The sequence below is a fragment of the Prinia subflava genome, chromosome Z, assembly GCF_021018805.1.
Source record: "Prinia subflava isolate CZ2003 ecotype Zambia chromosome Z, Cam_Psub_1.2, whole genome shotgun sequence".
NCBI classification, from domain to species: domain Eukaryota; kingdom Metazoa; phylum Chordata; class Aves; order Passeriformes; family Cisticolidae; genus Prinia; species Prinia subflava.
Genome location: NC_086283.1, coordinates 2,897,091 through 2,924,250, shown reverse-complemented (window position 1 = coordinate 2,924,250; position 27,160 = coordinate 2,897,091). Strand labels below are relative to the sequence as shown.

The following is a 27,160-nucleotide window of genomic DNA, read 5'->3' as shown; positions in this document are numbered from 1 at the left end:
GGATAGCTAAGTTTTCACCAACCACCACCACACTGGCAATTTCCTAAAACTAAACCGATTTACTAGCAGAGGAATAGAGACAAAGTGTCTGCATGATGTTTCCTCCTCGACACATAACAGTGAGACAGCTATGTCAGAAGAGACTCTTGTCCCTCATCTGACAGTGGCTACCCCTCCAAAATCCACATCAGGCAGCAGCTGTAGCCATTTCTGTATCTGACTGACACACAGGCAAAACACTCACTCCTTCTGATGCAGCGAGCCCCCTCCCCTGACTTGTTATTCTATCAAAAATAAACAAATAATGAGACTTATTGAGATGACAAGCACAACTTGTCACCTCCATATTAAACATGAAATCTCCTTAGAAATCCATAGTCATTGCTTCGATGTTCTAGTAACATACTTATAATTCTCCATTACTTCTAAGCATAACGCATTGTTGATTTGTATATTAATTTTCATTAGAACTCAAATTCAGTTTTGCATGGACTTTTCAGTAATGATGTCATGAATCCTGTTATCCCAAACTTGGGCTATCTTCTTAAGAAGTGCACTTTAAGAAAAAACAGGGTAACAGTCTTCAAATACCTAAATAATAGAGGGGTTGCCTTTCTCTTATGTCTACTCTTACTAGATTAAGAAGTAGTAAGTTTAAAACATTTCAGCAAACATTCAGATAAACATTAATAAATAATAAATATGAATAAAAACTTTCCAACAAAAGTCAAGACTTTTGCAGACTTTTGAGAGGGTTTGAAGAATCACTGTCCCTGATGGTTTTTAAGAACAGTACAAATTTCTGTCAGGTTTTGACACAACTGATTCCCCTCCTGCACTGAAGGACAGATTAGTTAATGTCTTTGAGTGGCCTCCTACTCTACTTTGTACAATTTTACAGTATAATAAAAAATTACAATGTTAGAAAGTCTTCTCCAAAGTGTGGTTAACTAACATCAGCGCTTGAAAAGGCAAGTAGAGCAGACCTTTGGCTGTTCAGAACACGTATTACAGACAGTGTATTGATACAGCTCAAAATACTTCTGCTGCAGAAGCAATGGGTAGAGAATTACTGGTATCAAAATTATGCTAATGTAAGCACTGCTCTTAAAAAGTCCTTGAAGGTTGAACTTCAATTAATGTTTTCTAAGAGACGGAAGGAAGGCTTCAGAGGAAAGGAAACAGAAGAAAACACAAAGAATCAAATGTCTCAAAAGAGGACTTGTGACACATTCACTGCTATAGAAACTCCACTCCTGTTTGTGAAGAGAGTGCTTATGAGACTCCTCAGTGCATCATGTAACCATTTCTCAGCCTAGCTTGATTTAAAAAAAAGTAAATCCTATTTAAATTTTCTTTTTTTTTTCTTTTGCAGGTGATATTGGAGAAGATTCACTTCCTCAGCAAAAAACCTGTCTGGGTCTAAGACATTCTTTAAGGCTAATCTCTCTAGTTTTCAGTTCAGTGAGATAAGAAGGATTTGAAAAACAAAAGTATGCACTTCAAGTACCCCTCATCTAAAAATACTATTTTAGTGGTATGCCATTTGATGCCTGAAGACATCAGGATAATCAGAGGTTGAAGCCTCCAGAAACTCAGGGATAAAGCTATTTATTAAGAGTACAAACTATTTACACTGCTTCTGGTGAAAACTGCTTACACCGCCTACATGCTATCCCAAGAAGAGACTGCAGAGAAGGCAGACTTATTACAAAAAGCAAACTTATTGCAGATCCTTAGGATTGGAGAGGTAACCAGAGCAGCTGTGCTCTCTTATGAGCCTTAGAGAACATAGAAATGTACACAGTGAGCACCTCACCCTCCTCATTCACCTGGAATTCCTGACTGAAGAGCAGGTGAAAGAGGAACTGCTGCAGAACACAAATACAATCACAAAAAAACTCCAGACTTGACTTTAAAATGTGTTGAGGCTTGCCTAAAACAATGAGCATTAAAATCAATAGGAGCCTAATGCTTCTACATTAGAAGTGTTTTGAAGGATTTGGTTCATTGAGTTTTGGGGAAATTGTATGATGAGAAACAAGATGGAATCAGCTTGGATCACAAAGCAGTAGTGATCACACCTGGTGATCAACAGTAAATTGGAACTGGGTGTTTTAAACAGGTATACTGGTGTTCAATTTCTTTTTACCTAGAGTTTATGGCAGTGCCTGGATTTACTAATGACCTTCTCATTGTAACAGAATTACTACTAGGGAATACTCTTAAGATATCTAGCCCTTGCTCTTGTGATAGGAACTTACTAATGCTCCGAAGTACGCACAGACACATGAAAAAATATAAAAAGTACCTGTAACAGGGTGTATGGAGAATATATCCTGGTCACCAAAGATGCTGTATTTTATGTCTTCTCTGGTAAATTTGTGTTCATAGGCTTCTACTGTTAGAAGTGATGTACCTATGGAAGCAATGAGACATTTTCATCATGTCCGCTTTAGAAGGTTTTGTTCTAATTTTATAGTATTGGTATTAATAGCAGATGCACAGCTATGTACTAGATGTGCATAGTTAGTGCACAATCCATTAGTTTAATAGACAGTAAGAATAGTTATCCATGATTTTTCCTATACTAGAGATTCACAGACCAAGTACTGTCTATCCCTCCTTCTTCAGTAGATTAAACATCTGATACCAAATTTACCTGCCTAAATAAAATTATGAGTTTTAACATTTCCTAATTTCAAACACACACGAATCAGTGGAGTTCTCTCTTACCTGAAGTCATATCTAAGTTTTTTTGGGTTTTGGTACATCATGTCACCCACAAATGACCAGAAAGATTTTATTTTTTCCTCCAGTTATCAGGATTTAATTTGGGTTTTCAAACAGTACGTTAAATTAAACATCCTTTAGAATTTTAATTAGCCACCTTTTGGCAAAGAGAAAGAAAAGATGAAACTATGTGCATAGCTATGTGTCAACTCACATAGAATCTGAATTCCATGAAAAGACTAATAATTTAATGCAGAATATAGCACACATGAAATAAAAATCCTGTTTGGAATACAATGAAAGGGAAAATGTGGAACTCAATAAATTATCCTGCTCAGAATCATCACATTTAACAAAAACAGATCAAGTTTAAAAGGCATTATCAAAACCTCCAAATAATTATTCTTTTCAAGCGACTTAGGAAATTGTCTAGCATATATGGCCATTGATTTTGATGTTTCTAATTATTTAATTAAATTGTAATTGATTCCATGCAACTGTGATGGAATGAGGCAACCTGAGCTCTTTCAAACAGCATTAGAGGCAACCAGTTATTATATCACAAAGGTCATACTGCTCACAGTCAGTGTCCTGGATGCCACAGGAAAAGACTTTAATATAAAAAATGATCCAAAAATATTACAATGATCCAGCATGTTTTTATTTTAGCAGTTACATGTTACTTTTTAAAACCCAGGATTTTTCTATTATGGGATAACAATTTGCTCTCAAAATCTGTCTGTCAAAAGCAAAAGTATGCCAATTTTGACATGTGATTTTCTGTACTTTTCAATATACTTGTAAGATATTTACTAGAAAAGCTCTGGAATCAACATCCATCTGTACAATATGTAAAGACAGATTAGATGAATGCTGAACTAGAGTTTTTTAGGAACTAAAATAAGGGGCTGTAGGTTGAATTTTCATTGCCAAGCAACTTTGATTTGCTACAGAAAACTGCAAGGACAATCATTCATAACATTCTCAGAGCAGAGTTAAAGCTAAGAAAAAAAACTCCAATGTCTGAAGAATATCCCTACTTATCTTTTAACACTGTCTTTATATTTTTGTTTGCTTGTGTGTTTAAAAAGAAAAACTACCAGAAATAAAGGAAGCAGCAGCATTTCTACCTGATTTCCTGTTTTTCAGAGGTTAGCTTAATAAACTCCTGTTCTGAGTCCTCATATCCTAATCCTCTGAGCTCCACATTTTTCAAACAGATAGAATTGTTTACAACTTCATTTTAGCAAAGAACAAATCTCTGGTGTTCTGATACCTTTCACAAAAAATAATTCCTCCAAACAGTGAATTTTTACTGTTCACTGTCAAAAAAATATGACCGAAGTGTGAGGTCAGTTGTGACATAAATGGGCCTTGTACAGATAAAGAGCAATAGAAAATGTCCATCTGCTGGAAGTCACCATTTCAATCACATGCAATTCAGACATTGCCTCAAGCAGAGATCAAATTATGTAGCTCTTAACAGAGAAAAATCAGGGAAAGGGAGCTTTCTCCCTGCAGAACGCATTGAGGCTGAGATCCGCATGGAAGACAGAGCAAGGCAGCAGGGAGACCAAGTTGTAAGAGGAAAGCAGTCAGATGGGCTTGACATGCTAGGCAATTGAACCTCTGAATTAGTTAAAAATATTGAAAGACACGAAGAGTAATACAAAATATGTAAATCTAGGGTTTTTTCAGTTTAATCATAGACTGTATATGGAAGTATCTCACTCTGTTTTATACAGCCCAGATACCAACATTATGCCTGCAGACTAAAAATCAAAACATGGCATAGTGAACACCATTTGCCTACCTGGCCAAATCAGCTCCAAAATATTTCCTGACTTCTGTGTTAGGACATATATTTTATATATATGGGGTTTTTAAATGTGTGTGTCCTAACACCAGCACCACACTGAGCTACTGTATCACTGTAGCATTTTCTTTCTTTCTTCAGTACTCATTATAGTATTCTCTTTTCCCCATCCTCTGCCATCTAACCTGTGTTCATCCCTGCCATTATTTCTTCAGACTTCTTAATTGCCATGAAAGGAAAACCTGAGAAAAGAGATAATGATTCAAGAACCTTCTGCACACAATCCTGTGCCATGTGCTCTATGATGACCCTGTGAGCAAGGATATAGGACTAGATGACCCTTTTGGTCCCTTCCACCCTCACCCATTCTGTGATTCTGTGACCTAAAGAAAGAGGGGACACCTATTTGATATCTAACAGAAAAAGAAAATAGAGGAGTCAAGAAGTTTTACTAGTAAATCTGTCTCCAAGGAACTGTTATGCAAACAACCATTCAACTAAAAGTTGGGTAAATAATAAAGGATTTTTACCCTCTGAAGAGCACAGTCACTTGATTATTTATTGATTAGCTTCTAAGTGCCTGCTGTAATACAGTTTATAATATTTAAAGGTATTAAATATTCAATATTAAACAAAAAAATCAGAAAAATTGGGTTTTCTGAAGGTCATTAAACTTGAAGGTCAAATACAAAGAAAATGTGACCACAAGGGCCAGTTCTTGAGGCACTTACACATTTGATGGGTTTAGACTAAATTAAAACTAAGGACCCTTGGCTTTGTTTTTTTGTCATTTATATTATTCACATTTTTTTATTGTTTTTAAAATAAACATAGCATTTTTCCCCTCCATCAGTTAAGGCAGAAATAAAATTATGAAGAGAAGCCACATTTATTAATACCAGTTCTACAAATAATCACTATGTAATGTAAATCTTCCCTGGACTAAATACACTGGTGCCATTCACATTTGTAGGGGTCCCAGGATCACATCTATCCTGTAAGCTAACTTCTATGAGAGTTTTAATTACAATCATGCTTTTCTTCCCCACTGAAATGTAAAATATTTGATATTTATTTATGCTTATGAAAAAGGGAAAATAGTATAAACAGAGACAGACAGTGCTAGTATTTGATAAAATCTCTTGTATTTTTAGAAGAATTTGATCTTCTTAGCAAATGGAAGTATTACTAAACACAAACTAACATTTTGTGATCAAACCCTCCTGTTTACCCTGAAGCTTTGCTAAATTTCCTTTAATCAAAACAACTTAAATTGAATCCTAATTGTATTTCTATAGATTGAATGGAGAACACAACACCATTCTGCTATTATGGTTCCTTGGGGCATTTCTGTAATTTCAGGCTGGCTTTTCTAGCCTGACCCAGGAACACATCTACACTTAAAAAATCTAGGATCAGAGCAGTTTATCTATTGTCATAAAGCTCTGATCTTTATTTTCTTTTGTTAAATGTAACAACTGAAAATTTGCCTTGTAGTCCCAAACAAGCAGAGAGGAAAGAATGGCTGAATAACCACAGCAGTAATTACTGCAACAGCCATCTTCACCCTTCATTCTCTTCTGTTGGCAATCACCCAAGAATATTGATTGGTTTTCCAAAATTACTAACACATTTCTTATTTACTAATTCATAATCCAATATGCAGGCTGTTATACTCAAGAAGTTATACTCAAGATCTGTGAATTAACTAGTCTCACAAAACCCTCAGGATATAAAGGAATACTGCTTTTACTGAGGTATGTTTTAATTATAACAAAGATAAATGACTTGTTCAAGGTGAACCTCATGAGCTTTTTGAATTGAGAATATAGTGCAAGTCAGGTCTTTAAATACATCTGGCCAATTAAATAGCAAGATTTGTGGACAGAAATATGTGAAAGGCATTCCTTTCTGCCCCTCATCAGGACAAAACCAATCCCTGATGCAGGAGAAGATAACCCATCTAAATGGCTGGAGGGATAACTACTAATGTTCTGTGAATGATAAAAGGTAGAGTGGTAATTCTCATCATTACCCAGAAAAAATCCAAATAAATTTGTAAGCACCTTGTGACTGATGCTGCTCTGTCTATAGGTGGCATTCCAAAGTGCAGTCTCTACCTAGAGAGACACTGTAGAAGACTGTCCAAGTGACCATGTACCAACAGCCTCTGACCTTCTCTACCCTATCATTACAATTACCATTCCAAAAGGAGGGGAGATTGGTGACTCCAAGAAGAGGGATTTCATGCCCACCTGCTGCACTGTTCTCAGGCACATTTGCTTCGTACATGCTGTGGCTGAATGAGATCACCTCCTCTTGCTCTTCTGTAAAGATAATGACCATGGCTGTGGCTGTTCGAGGGGCAAGGCCTTGATCTGACGCCGTCACTAGCAGCTGGGTGCTGAAGTCCTTGGAATCCAACGGCTCCCGAAGAATGATGTCACCCGTCTTCACATCAATCTGAAACACAGTTTCTGCCATTATCAAATTAAAAACAATAGCTCCATTTGATCCCAGATCCACATCCTCTGCTCTCACAGTGGCTACTGTCTCATTCACAGCAGTTTCAGCAGACACAAAGACCCTGATAGGATTCTGCAAAAAAACAGGATCGTTGTCATTGACATCATCAACGTGCACTACAACACTGACAGTGGTGCTCCTTGGAAAATGGGTGCTACGGTCGCTTGCCACAGCCCTAAATGTGTACTGGGACTTGGTCTCCCGGTCCAGTGCCTTTGTGGTAATGATGGATCCTGTGACACTGTCAATTGCAAATGCTCCATAGGTGTCATCAATGAGGGAGTATGTAACTTCACCGTTCAAGCCACCATCTTCATCAGAAGCAGAGAGGTCCAGGATGGCTGAGCCTTCCTCCAGGTCTTCCATCACAGAGACTTGATACTGGGTCTTTGCAAACAATGGGCTGTGGTCATTTTCATCCAAGACTGTTAGATAGAGCTGTGCAGTGGAGCTTCTCGAGGGACTGCCTAGGTCATGGCACTCAATTACAAGAGTGAAATTGCTGATGTCTTCTCTGTCTAAGCTATGAGTGACCAGCAGCTTGCCTGACGTGTTATTTAGTGTGAAGTATTCTCCAACATTTCCACCTTTCAAACACATAAAAGATAAAATGATCACAAACAACTACTTTTAAAAAAGAACCCCTTGTGAATGCTCTATGCTAACTACAATAACAAGGTCTGATTGCTCATACAGCTGGTGTGCTCATGTGCATTTCACATATTTTAATTCTCATACGAATAAAACCTGTATTTCATTTAAATCAGTGAGTGGCAATGAGAACAAATGCAGAATGTCATTATCAATTTACAGGCTGGCTATTTGGCCAAATGCATATCTTTTTTCCAAAACCAGCCCACCTTATAAAAGCTCATGCATCTATACTGCTGCATGAAATGACCTCTTCCCAACCTTAGTTACAAATTCCACAAATCTATAAAGCATTGCTGACAATTGTAATTGCTTGCTCCTTGTTCTCTTCTACAAACCTATCTCTTGGAATTCAAGAGTTGTGCAAGGTTGTGATTTGGGGGCACTGGGAATAAATACAAAGCAGTCAATTGAAAAGCCAGCATTTTTAGTAACAGTGAATGGCATACATACTTTTATAACATGCAGGAAGACCAAAGGTAACTAAATTAAATGTCACAGAATATCACAACATTAAAACCAAGAAAAAAAAGGAATTTATAACTGTTACTTCAAAGAAAAATGTGTTGGTTTTTACCACAGTAGCTCTCTGCCTACATTTGAGCTATTGCTGAGAGCCACAAACCAAAGCAAGCATAGCAAACTTGTCTTTGTCCAAAGATACTACAAGAGGCTTTGAACAGCTATGGAGCTTACTTTGGCATAGTGGACATAGGGAGAGTTTGGCAATATGGAAGCCAAATATGACATTACTAATTGCAGGGCGAAAGAAGCTCCTATGAAATAAAATTTATGAAATAGAATTAAATAAATAAATCCAAATAATTTTGGGGTACATTTTCAAGGGCATATTTACATTCAGACTTCTACAACTATAACAAGAAGAACAAAATTATGCCTTCATGATTAATGTCTCATTCCAACATTTGGTATTTTTTTGTTTTTCTCTTCTGCGCTATTTCAAATCCAGAAAGCAGAATGAAAGTATGCCTGGGAAGTGCTTATTAGTGCTGACAAAGGGGTGAAAGATCTATTTTATTTTCCACATAAAAGAAGCATGCAGACAAGATGGGAGCTAGGGAGGCCTGGTAAAGTCAAGACTAGTCTAAAACTTGGATGCTGCTGTTTATATATTCCTGATTTATACTAACAAAATGATGGAATGTAACTTACCAATTATTTTGTATCTTAGAGCTCCATTACTGCCAGCATCCATATCTACAGCCCGGATAACATAAACAACAGAAGGCTGTTGGTTCTCTGGAATAAAGATCTCAGAGGGAGGAAGAAGAAACGTGGGAGAGTGATCATTTTCATCCAGCACTGTGCAGATTACTGTCACTGTGCTTGACAGCGATGGGGTTCCACTGTCCCAAACCAAAACTAAGATCAAAAAAAAGAAAGCAAACTTCATTCAGTGGTTGTGTGTGCAACAAAACATGTTCTTTAACAATATCAGAGTAGGAGAGTTATTTGTGCTATGCAAAAAGCATATGCTCCTCTGTACTGGAAAATCTTACTACTTGCATCTAGTTCAGAAGGCATGAAAAAAGTAATGCTGATGGTAACACTCCACTCACTCTCACTTCCCACTCTAGAGGCCTTCATAGATATTTCACACTTCTACCTTTAATACTGAAAATCTCCTGGGTTTCCCTGTCCAGTGATGCAGCAGTTACGAGTTCTCCACTGTCCAAGTTCATCTTGAATTGCTCATAACCAGCTCCTGGTAAGATTTCATACTGAAGCAATGAATTCAGCCCTTTAAAACAGAATGGAAGTCTTAGGAAAACACAGTAACTCTCCTCACATTCAGGTCTACTTATTTGTGTTTTTCTTCTCCCTTTAAGTTCTTCTGTATGACAATTCCATACAGTTCCTGATCAGACCTACCATTTGTATATAGTGCAAGAGTATTAGCCCTCCCATCTCTCTCTAGGAAATAGGCTAAAACTGTACAAGCTTTTAGAAACCTTTCTTTCAAAGTTGCCCACCTTAATTGAAAAGGAAATGAGACTCAACGTTCTTACCTATAATGGTTTTAAGATAATTCCTTTCACATTTCTTCTAGTTTCATCCCAAGGAAAGCATAATGTCATCTCCATCACATTTATTATCTTTATGAGTTTAATCCTAGGTTATACCCAAAGGGATTGACTATTGTGCCCTTATTTTTTTTTGAAAATTTTCCTATATTCCGTTCAACCGTTCTGTGTTTTCCCCACCCAGAATTAGTCCTTTAGTAGGGCAGGGACAGTTCGTACACCTGAAAAATACATGACATTTCCAGTCATATGAAAACTCCTATTCAGTGTCAAACACTGCCTACTTGTTCTCATCTGCTGCAGTCAAGCACAAGACAGTCTGCACGGGACTTGATGGAGAAACACCCATGTGAGAGAAGACACTATTCACAACCAGTGCTGAAAAAACATGGGTGCTACCCAAGTTGACTATTCACACAATGCTGAAGTTAAAACTTTTAACCCTTAAAGAACACAGATATGTGACACCTTAATTACATTTATTTACCAAACATCTACTGCCTCCTGTATCCGACTGCTAGGAGCGTAAAGTAGCAATAGGAAAAAGCTGCATACCCTGCCCAGGAGAGGAGCATGATGACTCTACACATTCACACACCACAGCACAGGAGCTAGCACATTTGCACTCAATCCAACCTGCTGGTTAATTATTCAGTAGCACTGGTCACATTTTAGGGGCTGAAATCACACACTGAAATAAAAAATGTCCCCCCACCCCAAATCCAGGTTCAAGTCTCATCTTTATAGTACCTTACAATAAGGTCTAATGAATGGCAGTAAGCCCTGTCTCATAACTCGAAGTTAATGGTTCCTATTACCTTTTAAGATTTTTCCCCTAAGGCTTCAGACATAACTATTGAATCTCAGAGTTGAACATCAGCTTAAATGGAGACCTTGCCAAATGCTAGTTCAGTTCTTCTGCAAAGACCTACCTCAAGAAAAAACCCTGACCTATCTTGAATATGCTGCTGGTATCTGCTTTCCCGCACATGTTTTTCCAGCATGCATATTTTCCAATGTTACCATCTTTTACACTTGCATTTACTGATGTTGAGCTGTCAGATGTCACCTGTATGGGGGTGAGGGCATGGAAGACTCCTTAAAGGCTCCCAAAGTCAGGCAACATGGAGATGCTGTAAGTGCTGGTGTCATAATGTGCAGGAGGAGGTGGCTGAACAAACAGGTTTCAGAGATATTCATGTGAAAGTAAACCATTCCAAAGTCAGAAATTTTACTTGTGATTTCCCTCAAAAAGATCCCCTTCCAGTCACAGAGAATGAAGTAGAAAGGAAAATAAAACAAAAGGTTGATAATGACTGGTTCCTCCCAGTGGTCACTCAGGAAACATACAAAGTGAACAAAAAAGTGTGATGGGAGAAAGTCCTTCACTGAAGCTATGCAAATATTACTGGGATGTGAACTGCAGTTTAAAGAGTGTGTAAAAATAAATATATGATGAAAAAAAAAAAAAACAAAACACCATGACAGGAGTAATCTTATTCAAAAATTGTGTTCCAAAAATGTACAAAAAGTGAGTAGCATTATATTTCTATGATTCCTATATAAATCAAACTCTCTTAGATTATGAATATCATTTCAATATTAATTTGAAACAATACTATTACACACCCATGACATGGGGCCAAATCATGCAAATGTGAGAAAAAGACCCAACAGAAGGACTGTGGTTACTGGAAAATGTACTTTAAAAAAATAGCAGGAAGGAACCATCAGCCACAACAGTGCTCCCGCCCAAAGTTCCTCCACAGACAGACACACCCTGTGCCACCCAGTACACTTGGAATGCCCCTCCTCTCCACCCTGCCAAGCCACCCTGACTCCCTCCCACTAACTGCTCTGGAAATTTCTTTTCTGCTGTATTTCCCTCAAGATGTGAAAAAATTATAAAGGATGGAAAAGGAGGGAGAAGAATTTAAGAAAATTCTCAGTTGACTCCTTTATCTTCCAAAACTTTCTTCATGGATCATCTTTTTTTTTTGATCCACAAAAGAAGGAACATATTTGGAAGAGTGAGATACAGAGGCAAACTGCAATATACATCAGCTGTTATGGAGATCATAACAGACAGGGATACCTACCGATATACATACTTGTGGGGAAATATCTTTTCTATATATTACCTCTATTGAGCTCACATCAGCCTTTTGTAGTCAGAAGGTGCTCTACATTAAAATGACAAATCTTACTGAATACAGAAGATTATTTTGCTAACAATTTCCATTATCTGCTTTTAGGATAGCACAGTCTTACACAATTCTAAAGAAAGTACAGAAAGTGAATCCACAGTAAAAATGAAGTCATTCACTGAGTCGAGACTACGTTTGAGCCAAAGACAGCACTATTGTAATATTTAACTCTCTTTCCAGATTTTATTATTTATCACACAGACCTTGCATAACTGCTCCAGCACATGTACTACTTGTAATATCATATGCTATGCATTTTAGATAGCTCAAAAGAGCAGGTAGGTGAAGGACCGGATAGAATCTTGTTGCTTAGCTGGATCTCTCAGGTTTAGTCCTTACATGCGATTCACTGAGGAGATGAACCATCCCCACATCTTATTCATCCATTCTGTGTATTTTTGAAAAGCAAAGCATTAACAATCTTCAGCATGTAAAGGCCTACTTAAAATCCGGAGCAGCTTCCTCTATCCCTTCACTGCTCAACCAGCTAGAAAATCTTGGATGACAGTGCCCCTCTCTGGTCAGAAAAGATGAGTGCATACTTGCCGGTTCTGTTACAAAACCAGGACTCTTGACTAGTGAACTGCTTTAAAACTATCCAAAATGGTCTGACTGAGAGCAACAAAATGTTCAGATATTAACTTTGAGTTGAATATTGTTCTCTGATTTATAACCAGAACATGCTGGCTTTCTTCACATAAAACCTACATATGCTCTGTCACACACGAATATATTCTACATTTAATATACCCATCAGAGCTGAAGTTATCCCGGAGTGCAAGTCAGAATACCTTCAAGCTCCAGTTAAAGATTGAGAGTCTGAACCAAAACTCGTATTTTGAAACTCAAAAGTCAGACATTACCTTGAAAAGCACAACAGCTGCGCACACAAGGCATCAAAACTATAGCCCATAAGTAAATTACTAGTAAAAGGACAAAAATTACCTGCATCTCGGTCCACAGCCTCCACTCTTACAACAAACTCCCCTGGATCGCGGTTTTCATGAACTGCAGTCTCATAAAGTTTCTTCAGAAATACTGGGGTCTCATCATTCACATCAAGAACAATGATGGTTAAAACTTGTGTGGCTGAGAGAGCTGGGCTGCCATCATCAACAGCTATGACTGTCAAACTGTAGCGCTCCTGAACCTCATGGTCTAGAAACTGCGCTGTAGTTAGGAGTCCTAATTTAAAGAAAAAAGGCTTTTAAAAAAGTATCCTGGTTCAGATTAGGATCCTAGCTGTTCCAGCACTCACAGCTTCAACACAGCATTACCATGCCACTGCTGCAAGGCTTCCAGACTTTGCAGTCAGTCATACCTGTGACTCCCTCTACAGTGCTAATTGGCCCAGAAATACTGCCTTTGGCATCCAGGGAAAATTGGGATTCATGGAAAATTCAAGTGAAGCTCAGAGACTGCTTTTATTTAACTTTGGGCTTAACTTTTTAACTTTAATTAACTTAAATATTTGTCTTCTCTTGCATGTAAGTTATGCAATTAGGAGCTCTACAAATCTGTGTCAGCTGCATCAACTAATGAGTTCAAAATCAGAATAAGAAGCAGAAAATGATTACAACTATTAAGGTGATGTTCACATTCGTGAGAACATAGTATAATTAGAAACCAGAGAATTTCAGAGGGATGAAGAACGAAATTCATCAGCCCGTTGAGCCTCCACTGAACATGTTCCACCTGTAGAATAATGCAGACTCCATGATCTCAACTTTTCCCGTCCTCACATGTACATACATGCGTGCGCATGCTTTAAGTATGCATCATGCCAAAATCAGATTAAGTACTTCACTGCACGCATTTTCTTCCCACCTTCCTTAATGCACTATTGGAAGATGCCCCAGTACACTTACACAATGCAGTAACAGCGTTATGCCAAAATTTTTGAGCTGAGTCTCACAGAACTAGACCACTGGGCGCTGTAGTGCCCTGCTTGTGTGGTTTTCTGCCCAAGGCCCTGAGGACAATGAGTAGTAACCTGGGCAGCGTGCCACACTAATGTGGTATTTCACTATTGCATGGTATGCACTCCCAAATGTTACTGTGAGAATCACAATACAAGAAACCCCAGAGAAGAGAAGCTACAGTACCTGTGATTTTATCCAGTACAAATGCTTTGTTTTCATTGCCTGAAAGAATGTGATATGTAACTTGTCCATTTCTTCCCTCATCAGGATCCTTTGCAATTATATGGTGTACAAAGAAGCCCACCTCCACATCCTCCATGACATAGGCAAGAGGTGAAGACACAAAACTGGGACTGTTGTCATTGACATCTAAAATAACAATTTTCACAGCCAGGGAATCCAGCCGACGATCAGTCAGATTTATGGCCTGGTCTTCTGCAAACACTGTCAAGATCACAGAACGAGTAATCTCCCTGTCCAGTGGAGAAGCTGTGGTCAAAGTGCCATACAAAGGGTGAATAAGGAATGGATTTTCACCCATGCTACTCATTTCTAGGGAATACTCTATCTTGCTATTCAGAAAACCGCCATCTCCATCCTTTGCATTGAATGTGTAAACCAGAGTGCCAACAGCTACATTTTCTTCTATGCCAATCACTATGAAGTCATCTTGAAAATATGGAGAATGATCATTCTTATCTTCTACATCAATACTTACGAAGACAGTGCTATTTTGTGGGGGGTTATTATAATCCTTTATAATAACTTGCAAAAGAAAGTGTGAATCTGTTTCATAGTCAAGCTCCCTGGAAAGATAAAGGTCTCCTGTCAAGCTGTCTATTTCAAAATGAACATTATCATCTTTAGCAATACTGAAATGCAGTTTCCTGTTAAGTGCCAGATGGTTACTCGGTGCCTTCAGGGAATCCAACACTTGTGCAGGTTTAAAATTTTCAGGTACAACAAAGTGCTTGAAGTCTTGAGAGAAGCCAGATATCCCACTGGAAAGTGGGATCACCTGCAACCAAAACACAAAGTCTGCAATATTTTTCCAATGTTATTATGAATATTATAATGTGTAGTGGGCTGACCCTGGCTGGATGCCAGGTACCAGCAAAGATGCTTTTTCACTCCCCTCTGCCACTGGACAGGTGACAGAAAACATAAAGAAGGTTCATGAGCTGAAATAAGAACCATGAGAGATCACTCAGCAAATACCATCCCAGCCAAAGCAGACTAGAATTAGAGAGATTAACTGAACTTATTGCTAACAAAATCAGAAGAGGATAATGAGAAGTAAAATAAGACCTCAAAAACACATCTTCCCCCCACCCCTCCCTTCCTTCCCAGCTCTACCGCCTCCTCCAGGGGTACAGGGAGACAGGGAATGGGGGTTACAGCCAGTTCATCACCCACTGTTTCTCCCACTGGTCAGGGAAAGGAGTCCTTTAACTCTGTGGGAACAGCATTTGCCTTTCCTGGACTGAAGCATGTTACTACAAGCTATCCAGAATTAACTGTCTTTAGGGTGACTTGAAAATAGCAGCCTCAATGACATTCAGCCGCTGACAGAGGAATGCACAGGTGGCCTGGACAAAGCAGCTCCACTGTGGCTCAATGAACAGCAGGTGGCTTGCTATGGAATGAGCACACGGTGCATTTCACACTCCCATACAGAGCAGCTCTGTATAAACCGCATGTGCATTTCACACTCCCATACAGAGCAGCTCTGTATAAACCAGCAAAAGGAAACGAGATATCCTTATACAAGGTTGTAGAGACAATTTAGGAAAGAGAGCAACTTAGTGGAGAAAACAAAAAAGTCTACTCTCTTCCCCACTTTCAATCCCACTTGATATTCGTTTTTCTTTCTGCCCACCTGGATATTTTCCTCCCATTTTCTAGTGTTTCCAATGATTTCCTACTAAAGCACAAGCATCATCTATTTCCAAGATGATCCAGAATGCTGTTGTACATTCTTAACAAACCAAAATGAGTCTGCCCTCTCATTTCCTCCCTCAACAGAAAAATGGCTAAGGAAAGCACCATAACACAATAAGGTGCTTACAGTTTTGAACTTCCTCCTTTTTCAGTTTATTTCCCAACCTTCTTCCAAAAATTGGATTTTTTTCTTCTTTCAAAGAAACTAAGCATTTAACACAGCTGTCCTATCTGTACAACACAAGTAAGTACCTGGATGTAAAGAGCAGCATGTCCTTGAAGCGAAGGCACCCCCTGGTCCTTGGCTGTGACCACCACTCTGTAGTCGGATCTCTCAGCATGAGACAGAGGCCGGGTAGTTCTTAACTCTCCACTGACAGCATCAATCTGGAAGTGTCCTATATCCTCTTCTGTGGGGTAAAAACAGATATGTGTTATAGGAAATCAGTAAAAGCGTGTCTCAATAGTACTGAACATTGTAATGAACAGTGAAAAGGAGCAGGTCCAGAAGGAAAGGAACCTGTTGCACCCATTTGGATCTCTCTGGCTTGTTTGATTCACCTCCTCTTCTTTCATTGAGTACGCAGTTATTAAAAATCACTTAATGTGGATTTAGAAAAATATTGAGAGAAATTCCATGGAATACTACAGCAACCGTCCAGTTTTGTACCTATTTTACTCACACCAATTTTGTGTGCATCAGGAGGGCAACAAGATAGCCCAGACTGATCCTCCTATTTCTAACCTTGGCAGACACGGCCAGACAAAGAATTAAGTCTCAGTCTCCAAACCAGCACGAAAGGTCAGGTATCTCCTGCGACTTGCAGATTATGGGACCCAGCAAAGAGCACTGCTGACCCCTATGATACACCGTGACTGCAGCGATGCCACCTTCCCTTGTGCTCTGTACCAGCAGCCAGCTGGGGGTAGCTACAATCTTATAGTAAGCTGTTGCAGAGTGACCTGTGAGTGTTGGAAATTATGCTTATATCTTTCATCAAGGACTGGTGGCACTCTAATAAAGTGGCTTTTAATTGAAGTTATTACTTGCAGCCACATCACTTATTTGAGAGTTGCAAAGAATAATTTTACCACAGATGAACAAATAGCTCTTCATGACTTAGAATTATAGAATCATTTAAGTTGAAAAAGATCCTTAAGTGGATCCATCAAGTGGAACCTTTAACCCAACACTGCCAAGTTTACTAAACCATGTCCCTAGGTACCATGTCTACGAGTCTTTTAAATACCTCCGGAGATGGTGACTCCATCTCCTCTTTGGGCAACCTGTTTCAATGCTTGACAAACAATTAAAAAAACTTTTCCTGATATCCAATCTAAACCTCCCCTGGGAAAAGAGACTGACGCATAGTTCCCCCATTTTCAAGAAATGGAATACAAATTACTTTCAAATTTTAGTAGAATGGGGAAGTATCTATTACTTTGTATACATGACCAGAAACTGAGAAAATTACAATTGTTACTAGTACTTCTCTCTTAGAATACTATCCAAACAGCTTTCTGTTATGTGAATTTTTAATAAGGTGTGCTAGTGGGTTAAATAAGTCATGCAGCATAACACATGCTACTATAGTAAACAACTGTGGTAAAAATAAATTCATTGCAGATGTAGTACACAAAACACGCATAAAGAACTATATTTCCATAGACTTTCCATCCAAGTGAGCATGAAGCTGTTTATGTTCTCCAAATCTGCACATTCAAATTAGTTGACTGCATATATAGATGCTCACTTTTGGATCCAATTATATCACCTGCAACTGTAAAATATTTGCACCTGTAACATTTGAAAAAAAAACACTAAGCAAACTAGTTAGAAAACTGGGTTTTCACAACAAACAAATAGGAGATTTTCAATATTGTTCTGCTATTTTTTTGCATGAATATAGCCTTCTAATTCTCCATCAGTCCCTTCTGGGTTGAGTCTTGCTATCTGGAACATTAACAAGGAAATTGGGAACAAAAGGAAACAATATAAAGAGACAATTGTATTAAATGAGACAGTCATACATTTTGCATTTTTCATGGTCGTTTCTAAATATTAATGCTGTATATTACTGTTATCATAAATAGCTTTTGGGTTACTTTCCTGGTGTAGGTCTCAACAATATGTCTGCAGTCACTGATCTGCTATTTTGTTCCATATAATATCTCATGACACAAAATCCCAGCTAAGCAAAAGTCACAGGAGATATGAGAAACAGAACACATAATGTGAATTGCATGCATGTACTTTCAGTATTTTGCTAAAACCTACACTTACAGTTACACTAAAATTCAAATATTGCATGAAATAGTCTCGTGCATATTTTGGCAGCAACAAAAGTAACAAAAAAATCTGAAAATACTGGAAAGAGACATATATAAGAAAAACCCCTTGGAACTTCCATTTTGTAAGTGTTTTGCATTTTCTTTTTTTATCTGATACCACACTATAAAGACACTGAAAACTGAAATGCCCCATGTCTTTTTTCTAGTATTTTTATCAATTTATTTTTAAAATGTATTCCAAGTGTAGCCATTTGACTGAAAGTCAGAAAAGACTTTTACAATGAGAAAAAAGTTTAACACTCATACAGCATGTCAGTCATTGCTCCAAAAGCTCATGCTCACTGCACTTCCAGAAACTTTTCTTTAGCTCTCATCGGTCACCTGAATTAGACAACTGCTGCTTGTATCATATACCCTAAATATGTCCTTTTGTGTCTGAGGAGAAGAGGAAGAAAGTATAGGAGAAATGGATAAGAAATAAGGAAACTGGAAGGAGCAAATGAAGCATAGAACAGAAAAAAATTGAATCTCTCAATAACTAGACTCTAATGGCCCCAGTCTCTTCTTGAGCTAGCAAAAGTAACCTGCCATAAATATGTATGTTTTTACAATTAAATTTTTCACCTGTGTCTTGTCCAACCTGTTGGCCAGACCCTCATTTACATGAGGTTCTCCAAAACTCAGATGATCTCTCAGCTCTGTGCTCTTTAAGATGAACACAGAGACTGTAGTTTAGACCCCCCTACCCCAAAAAAATGGTGGCCTGAGAAACACCAAGCTATGTGTTACTGTGAACTTTGGCTGGCTGAACATTCAGGCCTTACAGAAACTGGCATTTAGACAAAATGGCCCAGAAAGCAGACACAAACTAACACTAGAGATTTCTCAGACATTAGTGACCTAAGTACACAGTGATGGTTAGCTATGTATTTTCAGTTAACTTTCTGAAAAACTGTTTGTTTCCTAGGTGTTAAAATACTTAGTGCCCTGACCATGTCCTCCTCTTTTGAGATGATGGAAAAGTTGTTTCCCTTAACAGAAAAGAGGAAAGCCATGGCTCCCAAAGAACCTGAATATGATGAGGACTTCTGCAGAAATGCAGCCTAGGAATGCTCCCTGCACGTTGCTTCCTACTCATTCTGAAGAACAAGGACTACTTCACAGACACATGGACGGCACTTAACAATTTGTGCATGTTAGTAGTGTAACTAGGCTTCTCTTGTGTGGTCAAAGGCTAATGTTGCATTCACATAATTGCTCCAAATATAACTGTAAAAACCTCTGTCACTGCTAGTCTTAACACACAAAGCAGTAGTTCCTGATGCCCTATAAATACACACTAATTTCTGTTATAAATGCTACACTATATCCTATTGACAGTCATAAAGAAGACCAGGGAAATCACTTTCCAACTGCCAGCATCACAAAGGAATGAACAGTACACACAGCTGGGATTAACATCCCTCTGAATTAGAGATAATGCAGAAGTGGACGTAGGGTCATGTGACCACCCATTTCCAAATACATACCTTTTTAAAGGATGACATGCTTTGATTTTCTAGGAAGAGGAAGGGACATTTTCAAATTTTAGGTTACTTCCCTGTAACCTAAAATTCATCTGGTGTGTAAACCTCACAGTTCTTTTACAAATTTTTCATCATGTATTTTGTTGGCATTTGTCATTAACATTCCTGCATAGCTTAATATATTGCTTCTACCTTGACGTTCCTTTAAGATCTCAAGAACATTAAAAATTGCCCCATTTTAAAAGCAACATTTACAAGCCTAACAGCTGACACTTGCAGCTCTTCATCTTGTGGCAGTCCCATGACTGAAGAGTAAAGCACTGGTCTGCCTGGAGTTCTCCAATTAACCTGCTGTCTCCCTGTTTAACAAATATGGCTGTAAATCATATAGATCATGTAGATCATATTTCTTCTTCATATTTAAGTACTGAACAATGTCCCAAAACTAGAAAAAACTATTTTAAATATAAAACAGGCAAAAACTTTACCATGAAACAGAAGACCAGATGTTAAAGGTTGTAAGCCAACTAACAAAAACAAAAATTAGTATCAGAGAAGTTCAGCTGTTTCTAGATTTGTTTATCAGGAAAATATCCAATTCCAAGGCTGGGAGGGATTTTTTTAGTGGTTTTTGCATTTGAAAGAGGGGGAGATGGGGGTGTGTTTGCTGCTGTTTGTATCCTTTTGTTCTTTCCAGAGACAGCTTTTGCAAGACCAATCATATTTTGTGTTGCTAGTAATTTTTATAATTTGAACTCTTACTTACTCCCCTCTGGGGCTCTAAAGTGAAGCTAGTAAGAAAATCCAATGTGCTGTTTGAAGGAAGGGGATATAGTTAGATACATGAATAGGCAGATCTCAAGGTTATTGTTTCCCTGAGATTCTCCTTGGGGTTGCTGTTCCCCAAGGTAATAAGGGTTCCCCCAGGGTTGCTGTTCCCTGGGAGTTTCCCCTGGGTTGCTGTTCCAAGAGGTAATAAGGTTTTCAGTCTTCTCTTTGCCCTAAGTGTTACACACCAGAGGTAGAGACGACACGTTGAGTCTGCCGGTGCACATTTCCAAGGTTGTTTATTCTTCATTATCTCAGTCCTTTTTCAACTCTGCCAGGCACTTCAATGGCAGGGTACCTTATCTTAGTTCTTTCTCAGCTCTGCAAGGTGTCTCCGCAGAGCAGGACACGTGGCTGGACTGGGTGGATCAGAGAGCCCGACACCTTATGTACGGTACCCCTGACCCAACCACTGTCCGAGACGTATTTTTTATTTACAAAATTTTACCAATACCTATTACCTATACTAACATGTCAGTTCTACTCTAAGCCAATCTCTAAAACCCAACTCAGCACAAGATGGGGGACGAGAACAAGAACAAGGAAGACAGGGGCCACTCCCCAATTCCTCCATCTTGTCTCTTCAGCCCCATATGCTAAGAATCCTAATTTCTATATTTATATTCTATAATAAACCATCCACTACTTATTTCAAATTCTTAGGATTTGTGATTCTTCCTGCATGTGAGTGTTCACTCCCATGGACAGCAATCAGAGTCAGTGTCCTCCTGGGATCTGTGTGGGTCTAACTGACCCCCCTGTACAGATCCCAGACCCCCCTGTCCGGTCTCCAAACCCTCCAGGGTGGCCAGAGGGATGTTCTAGACTCCGACAGGCAGAGACTCCTGAAAAGCACTTCTGGTATTGCCTGGCCATCACTTTTCAAACGAAGGGTTGCACACTACTTTTTCACAAGGGGGAATATTTTTTGTGCAAAACATTCTTACTAACAATGCACAAGTCTAAGATACCGTCCAATTCCCTCTGGAACATGCAGTCATTTATATCGAAATTAAGGGAATAATGCTTTCTTGCTCTGATGAAACAATAAATTCTACATACAAATTACCATAGATTACAAATCCTGATCTTAAAAAGTATTGATTACATTAGACTGGTAGAATAGAACAGAAACCAAACAAAAAAGAAATAGTTCTGCTCCTGGTAGCTCTTACTGTTTTGAAGCAATAGTGAAGGAAAGAGGAGGAACAGACCTGTTTTCCATTCCTGGTTACAGATGGAGTTCTCACTTTTATGAAAGTGTAGCAAGTGGTATGCAGCAAAACCAGACATCACATCTATGTCGCCTACCAGTATTAACGCCCCAGCCCCTCTCATGTTCTAATTTAGGGCTGCTCTGTTATTAATTTCACCACAAACAAAACTGGATCCTATATCTTACCCCAGAAGTGAACTATTATACGTAGGAATCATAGGGAAAACTAAAGAGAAGTGTTTTTAGGAGGCCACGCTATGTCAGATTAACACAGGGCTAAACAAAGTGTGGAACCTGAACTTAAAACTATAAACCTCATTGTTTGCCTAGATTATCTGCTGATCCCTCTGATCCCCATCTCAGACTGTCACAAACTGTTATTTTAGCCAGAAAATTTTCAACTGGTCATGGGAAAAGAGAGAACATTTTTCCTTTATGATATTAAATAACTGACTGAAATATTAAACTGTACAGTACAAGACGATGGTCCTAATCTTTTCTGAGTGCTGTTTGAACACTCTGTGCCCAGTCACAGAAGTAACTAAATCCCCTGAAAGATGGGGCAGAGAGCCAAGGGAGGAAAGGCAGCTCCTTGCATTTCCTTAGATAATCCGCAAGACACACGATGGTGCTGATTCCTGTTTACAAAGGCAGTTTTATTCTACCAGACACAAAGTAAACATAAAACCTTGTATGATACATGGCTTTTATAAAATGCTAGTAATTCGAATGTATACTGTTGTATTAATAACCCTTTAAATTCTTACCTGATTCTACTGAATATAATACAACACCGTTGTTTCCAGAATCGAAGTCTTTTGCAAAGACGGTGGTAACAAGTGTCCCTGGCGGCTGCCCTTCCAAAACCTGTCACCAAGCAGTTTATAAATGATTTGCAATTATACATGGATAAAGCCAGTCTTAAATCCCTTGCCATAAGACAAGAGTTCAGCTGCTGCTCTGTTGTCCACTTCAGTAATATTTACAGCGAGCGCAACGAGCATTTCAGGAGACAGTTAAACAACAGAGTTCTACCAACCCTGTGCCGCGGCCTGCATGGAGCGCTAACTCAAACTCGGAGGTGGGAAACCGAACGGGGTCCCCCCGCTCCCATAAAGGGAATTTCGCTCGTGCCGCGCTTCAGTCAGCAGTGCGCGTGCGCGGCGGGGCGGACCCGCGGCTCCCGGCGCGGCCGCGGGGCGGCGCTGCCCGGCCCGTCCCACCTGGCGGCGCAGCGCCCCCTGCGGGAAGCGCGGCGCGTGGTCGTTGCGGTCGCGCACGCGCACGCGCACGGCGGCCGTGGCGCTGCGGCGGGGCCGGCCCGCGTCCGTGGCCAGCACGCGCAGCTCGTGGTGCGCGCGCTCCTCGCGGTCCAGCGCCGCCCAGTTTATGATTTCACCTGAGGGCAGGGAGAAGGGGAGAAACGGAGTTAGGCGTTTAGTGTATGCGAGCACTCGGCGCGAGCAATTATGCATTAAATTTAATCTGAAATCGTGATACGTGCCCTCTGATACACCTGATCAGTGACACGAAAACCTCAGCTTTTCAAACCTCTTCCTGTAGAAGCGTTCTGTCAATCACAGTTTTGCATATGTGCTTTCGTGCCCTATGACATGTTTTACTGTACGCTGGATGCCCCAGAACAAAGGTACAAAACGGTATGAACCAAAGTGCTGGCCTTCCACAGAAATCCATCTGGTCTCCACCACACATCAGGGCTGATAATACATAAGCACGGGGGTTTAACCGCTGGCAAGGGGCTTTTATTCATTATGTACATTAATCACAAACCCTTATGTCTCCCATACATTCTGGTAAACCCAGCAAATAAATCTGACCAATCTTCTCCCTATCTGCTTAGCCAATCCCAATATAGCCGGAGATTTGTGGTTAACCAAAGCTCATCACACAGATAACCACATGGGGGTTTTAAAAAATTCTCTTGGTGTACTCCTAGTAATCTGTTTACCTGTAAATTTCCATAACTGTACTCAAAAGGAATCTGCTTTAATTTTGAGATTCATAATGAGAAATTCTGGGAAAGCCTATTCACTTCCTATGAGGACTGGACATCTGGAAATCAGAATTTTAAGCAGCAGATCTTTGCTTCCTACATGTCATTTTGCTAAACTGGATTATTTATGGTGCCTGTGTCCCTTGAAGGAATCCCTTCCTTTAGGCTCCCACGCTCTGATCTCTGGAGTTATACATAACACCTATTACTTAAGGCATTTGGGATCCACTGTAGAGCACACCCTATGCTGTGAAAAATTTCTCTCAGCCAATTTGACATCTGTAATGCCATGTAAAACATGAACTCAGTTTTGATGTCTGTTACAGAAGTGTTCACAAGCATTTTAAATCACTTTATCCAACTTCATAAGTACCTTTACAGTTACTTATGGCTGATCTGTACTTTTCAACTCTATTTGATCACAGGCAAAAAAAAAATCTCTCATAGAAACTATTAAAGCTATAATTTAAAACTTCTTTTTATTTGTTTAAGCCAAAGACCAAAACTTATGACCAAGTGACCAGAACAGAATAATGAAAAAAAAAAAATCCTAAAGGCTAGTCCATTCTTCATGAAAATGTCTTGTGTTTATTTCATTCCCCAAATTGTGAAGCTCTAAGTTAAAATATTCATGTATGAACCCAAAAGATTCAGAACAATTCCTAAAAGCTTTATACTTTATTTCCATACCCCTAGGGAAGGCTGCTTTCCAAAGGCAATATTAGGCAGATTGCAAATCATAAAATGCTACCTGTGTTGGAATTCATCTTGAAATACTTTCCATCAGACAAGAGGAAATAGGAAAGCTGTCCATTTCTTCCTGAGTCTTTGTCAACAGCTGTAACAGTGCCAACCACACCACTGGGAATCGGATTTTCCTCAATTTCAAAGAAGTAGGTCTCATGCATAAATGTAGGAGAATTATCATTTTCATCCAGGACATTAACTACTACAGATGTACTTGCATTTTGCCTGACGTTTTCATCCTCAGATGTGCTGACCAAGGCTCTAAAACTCAGCATCTGTGCACATTCATAGTTCAAATGTTTCCAAAGGTAAATCCAGCCAGTATCAGAGTTGATTCCAAATGCAACAGAATCAGTGCTAGGCTCTAAAGAATACATCAGATTGGAGGTAATGCTGTGTGGATCAAGTGAGTGAGCTTGAACCTGAAGGATTTGGGCACCTGGAGAGGTAGCTTCACTGATTTCTACTTGATACACCAAGCTTTGGAAAACCAAAGTAGGGCCCATCTTCTGCTCTTCAATAACCACTGTCAACACCAGCAGTGAAGTCAGAGGAGGACTTCCACAGTCTTTGGCTTCTATGTGTAGAGTATATTCCTGCTGCTTTTCTGCAAACACTGTCCTGGTAAGGTTTACCACGCCAAGACTCGGATCAATGCTAAATGCATCTGACTTCTTGCTTGCAATACTGTATTTGATTGCCCCATTTAGGCCACTGTCTTTGTCTTCTGCATGAGCAATGTAGACAGCAGTGCCAGGAGGCTGGGTATGTGAGATGGTTACCTTGTCGGATTTGGTAGGAAATACTGGGGGGTTGTCGTTAATGTCAGTCACAGATATGTTGACTTGAGTGCTGCTGTAGACAGGGGAGTTACCCAGCTGTGACTGAACAGTGAGCACCACAGCAGACTGAGCTTCATGGTCAAGCTGCTTCCTGGTGCGGATAATGCCAAACTGGGGGTCGATATAGAACTTTCCATGTGGATCACCGGACCAAATTCTGTAAGAAACCACTTCTAAAGAATCTAGAAATGGAAACAACAACAAAAAAATGTAAAAAGAAAAAAAAATTAAAAAAGGAAGTGATAAACATTGGCAAGAACATCTGGGGAGAATACATGCTGTTAAATTCAATGGAATAAATGTAAGCTACACAGATGTTTGACATTCTTGGGCTTTTTATGCTTCCTTCTTCCCATCCCTGGAGCCCCTCAGTAAAATATGAATGTATACAGTTTGTCCACTACTGCACTGTTTGATTTTCATCATACTGGTATTATAAAACTCTATAGAGAAAATCACATAATAGCCTCTTGTTTTTCCCTGATCTAAAAAACCAGAAAAACCTCTCCTATAAATTAGTTTTGTGGGAGCAATTTCACTACACATAGGCATTCACTATAGCAAGGAATGAAACAGGTGGCAGCTCCCTGAAAAAAATGTGTTTTAAAAAACTTAGTGTTCACAGGTGACCGTTGTTGTAACATTGTACATCATTTGCTACCTAAAGCACAAGCTGTCTAAAGATTCAGGCTTACTACCAAGGCTACCCTGCCGGTCCTATCTCTACCCTGAGGACAGCCCTTCCCAAAAGAAGGAAATGGGAGGACCTAACTAATCAAGCTTGTATGACATCTTGTCATCTACCACTTTACATTTACAGATCCATCATCAGGCTCTTATATGGACTCTCAGATCTCACTGCTCTGCATAGGAACTAAATACTACTCTCAGTATAGGGCTTTTTATGACCAAGGGCTAACCCATGTCAGGCGCTAACCCATTTCCCTTTACAAATGATAAAAAAACCAGATAGATTATATATATTTTCAAAAGGTCCAACAAACATTCATCTGGACTTTCCCACTTAATTTGAGACAATGTGTTTTGTTTAGTTGGTTGGCTTTTGTTTGGCTTTTTGAAGGGTGGCCAGGAGCACTTCTTGCAGATCCTCTGAAACTTCTGAATACTCTCTGATTTTAAGTATTGCTCTGAGATTTGCCTCACGTGGCTAATACTTTAACATGAGCTGGACTGTCACACTTCCTTAAACTTTCACAACATGCTTCCTATCTCCCCATTTACAATTATAGAAATCCATCAGGAAGAAAATGGAGGCCACTGCCAATCTCTATGGACCACCAAGGAGAGTACCATGAATCTCCAACTGTTCTAAAGAGTATCCCGATAAACCAGCCATAACACCAGTTGCTGTAAATACCAACAATAAATTCTATTTAATGCTTGACAGACTGAATGAATAACACAGAGGTTTACGGGGAGAAAAATCATCTACAGCTATTTCCAATAAAGGGTCCCAACAAAAATACAACATCTCTCTGACTGAGAATGTGACTTACTTGCAGGCTCTCTGGCCTTTACAGTGCCAATCACAATGTCTTCAGGTGCATCTTCTGGAACAGAAAAGCTATACCGGGATCTCTCAAATATGGCAGGGATTAAAACAGTCTGAAGGATGTTTACTGTGACAGCTGCACAGCTGGCAGAGGCAAGGCCACCCCCATCCCGTGCAGAAACAGTCAGGGAAAGTGCAGAACGTGCCAGGTGGCCAAGAGCTGAGGTCAGGTAAATAATTCCTGAAAGTATAGAAATAAAATAGCACTTAATAAAGAGAGATGTAAGATAAAATTCAACAGGCTGTCAAGAGAGTTTCAACACGTATCACTACGCTAAGAC

The 27,160-nt window shown here is 39.3% G+C and overlaps 1 protein-coding gene across 1 annotated transcript in view; it reads right to left on the bottom strand.

Annotated features, from left to right (window-relative positions):
- DCHS2 (dachsous cadherin-related 2) overlaps positions 1-27,160 on the bottom strand; it is a 105,361-nt gene that overhangs the window by 14,490 nt on the left and 63,711 nt on the right. The window contains exons 4-14 of the mRNA XM_063422056.1: positions 26,824-27,060; positions 24,469-25,488; positions 22,927-23,102; positions 22,471-22,570; positions 16,094-16,251; positions 14,084-14,918; positions 12,924-13,163; positions 9,354-9,488; positions 8,900-9,109; positions 6,805-7,662; positions 2,312-2,419 (exon numbers count right to left, since the gene is read on the bottom strand). Of these exons, the coding sequence (XP_063278126.1) occupies positions 2,312-2,419; positions 6,805-7,662; positions 8,900-9,109; positions 9,354-9,488; positions 12,924-13,163; positions 14,084-14,918; positions 16,094-16,251; positions 22,471-22,570; positions 22,927-23,102; positions 24,469-25,488; positions 26,824-27,060 (4,077 nt within the window). The remainder of the gene's footprint in view (positions 1-2,311; positions 2,420-6,804; positions 7,663-8,899; positions 9,110-9,353; positions 9,489-12,923; positions 13,164-14,083; positions 14,919-16,093; positions 16,252-22,470; positions 22,571-22,926; positions 23,103-24,468; positions 25,489-26,823; positions 27,061-27,160) is intronic.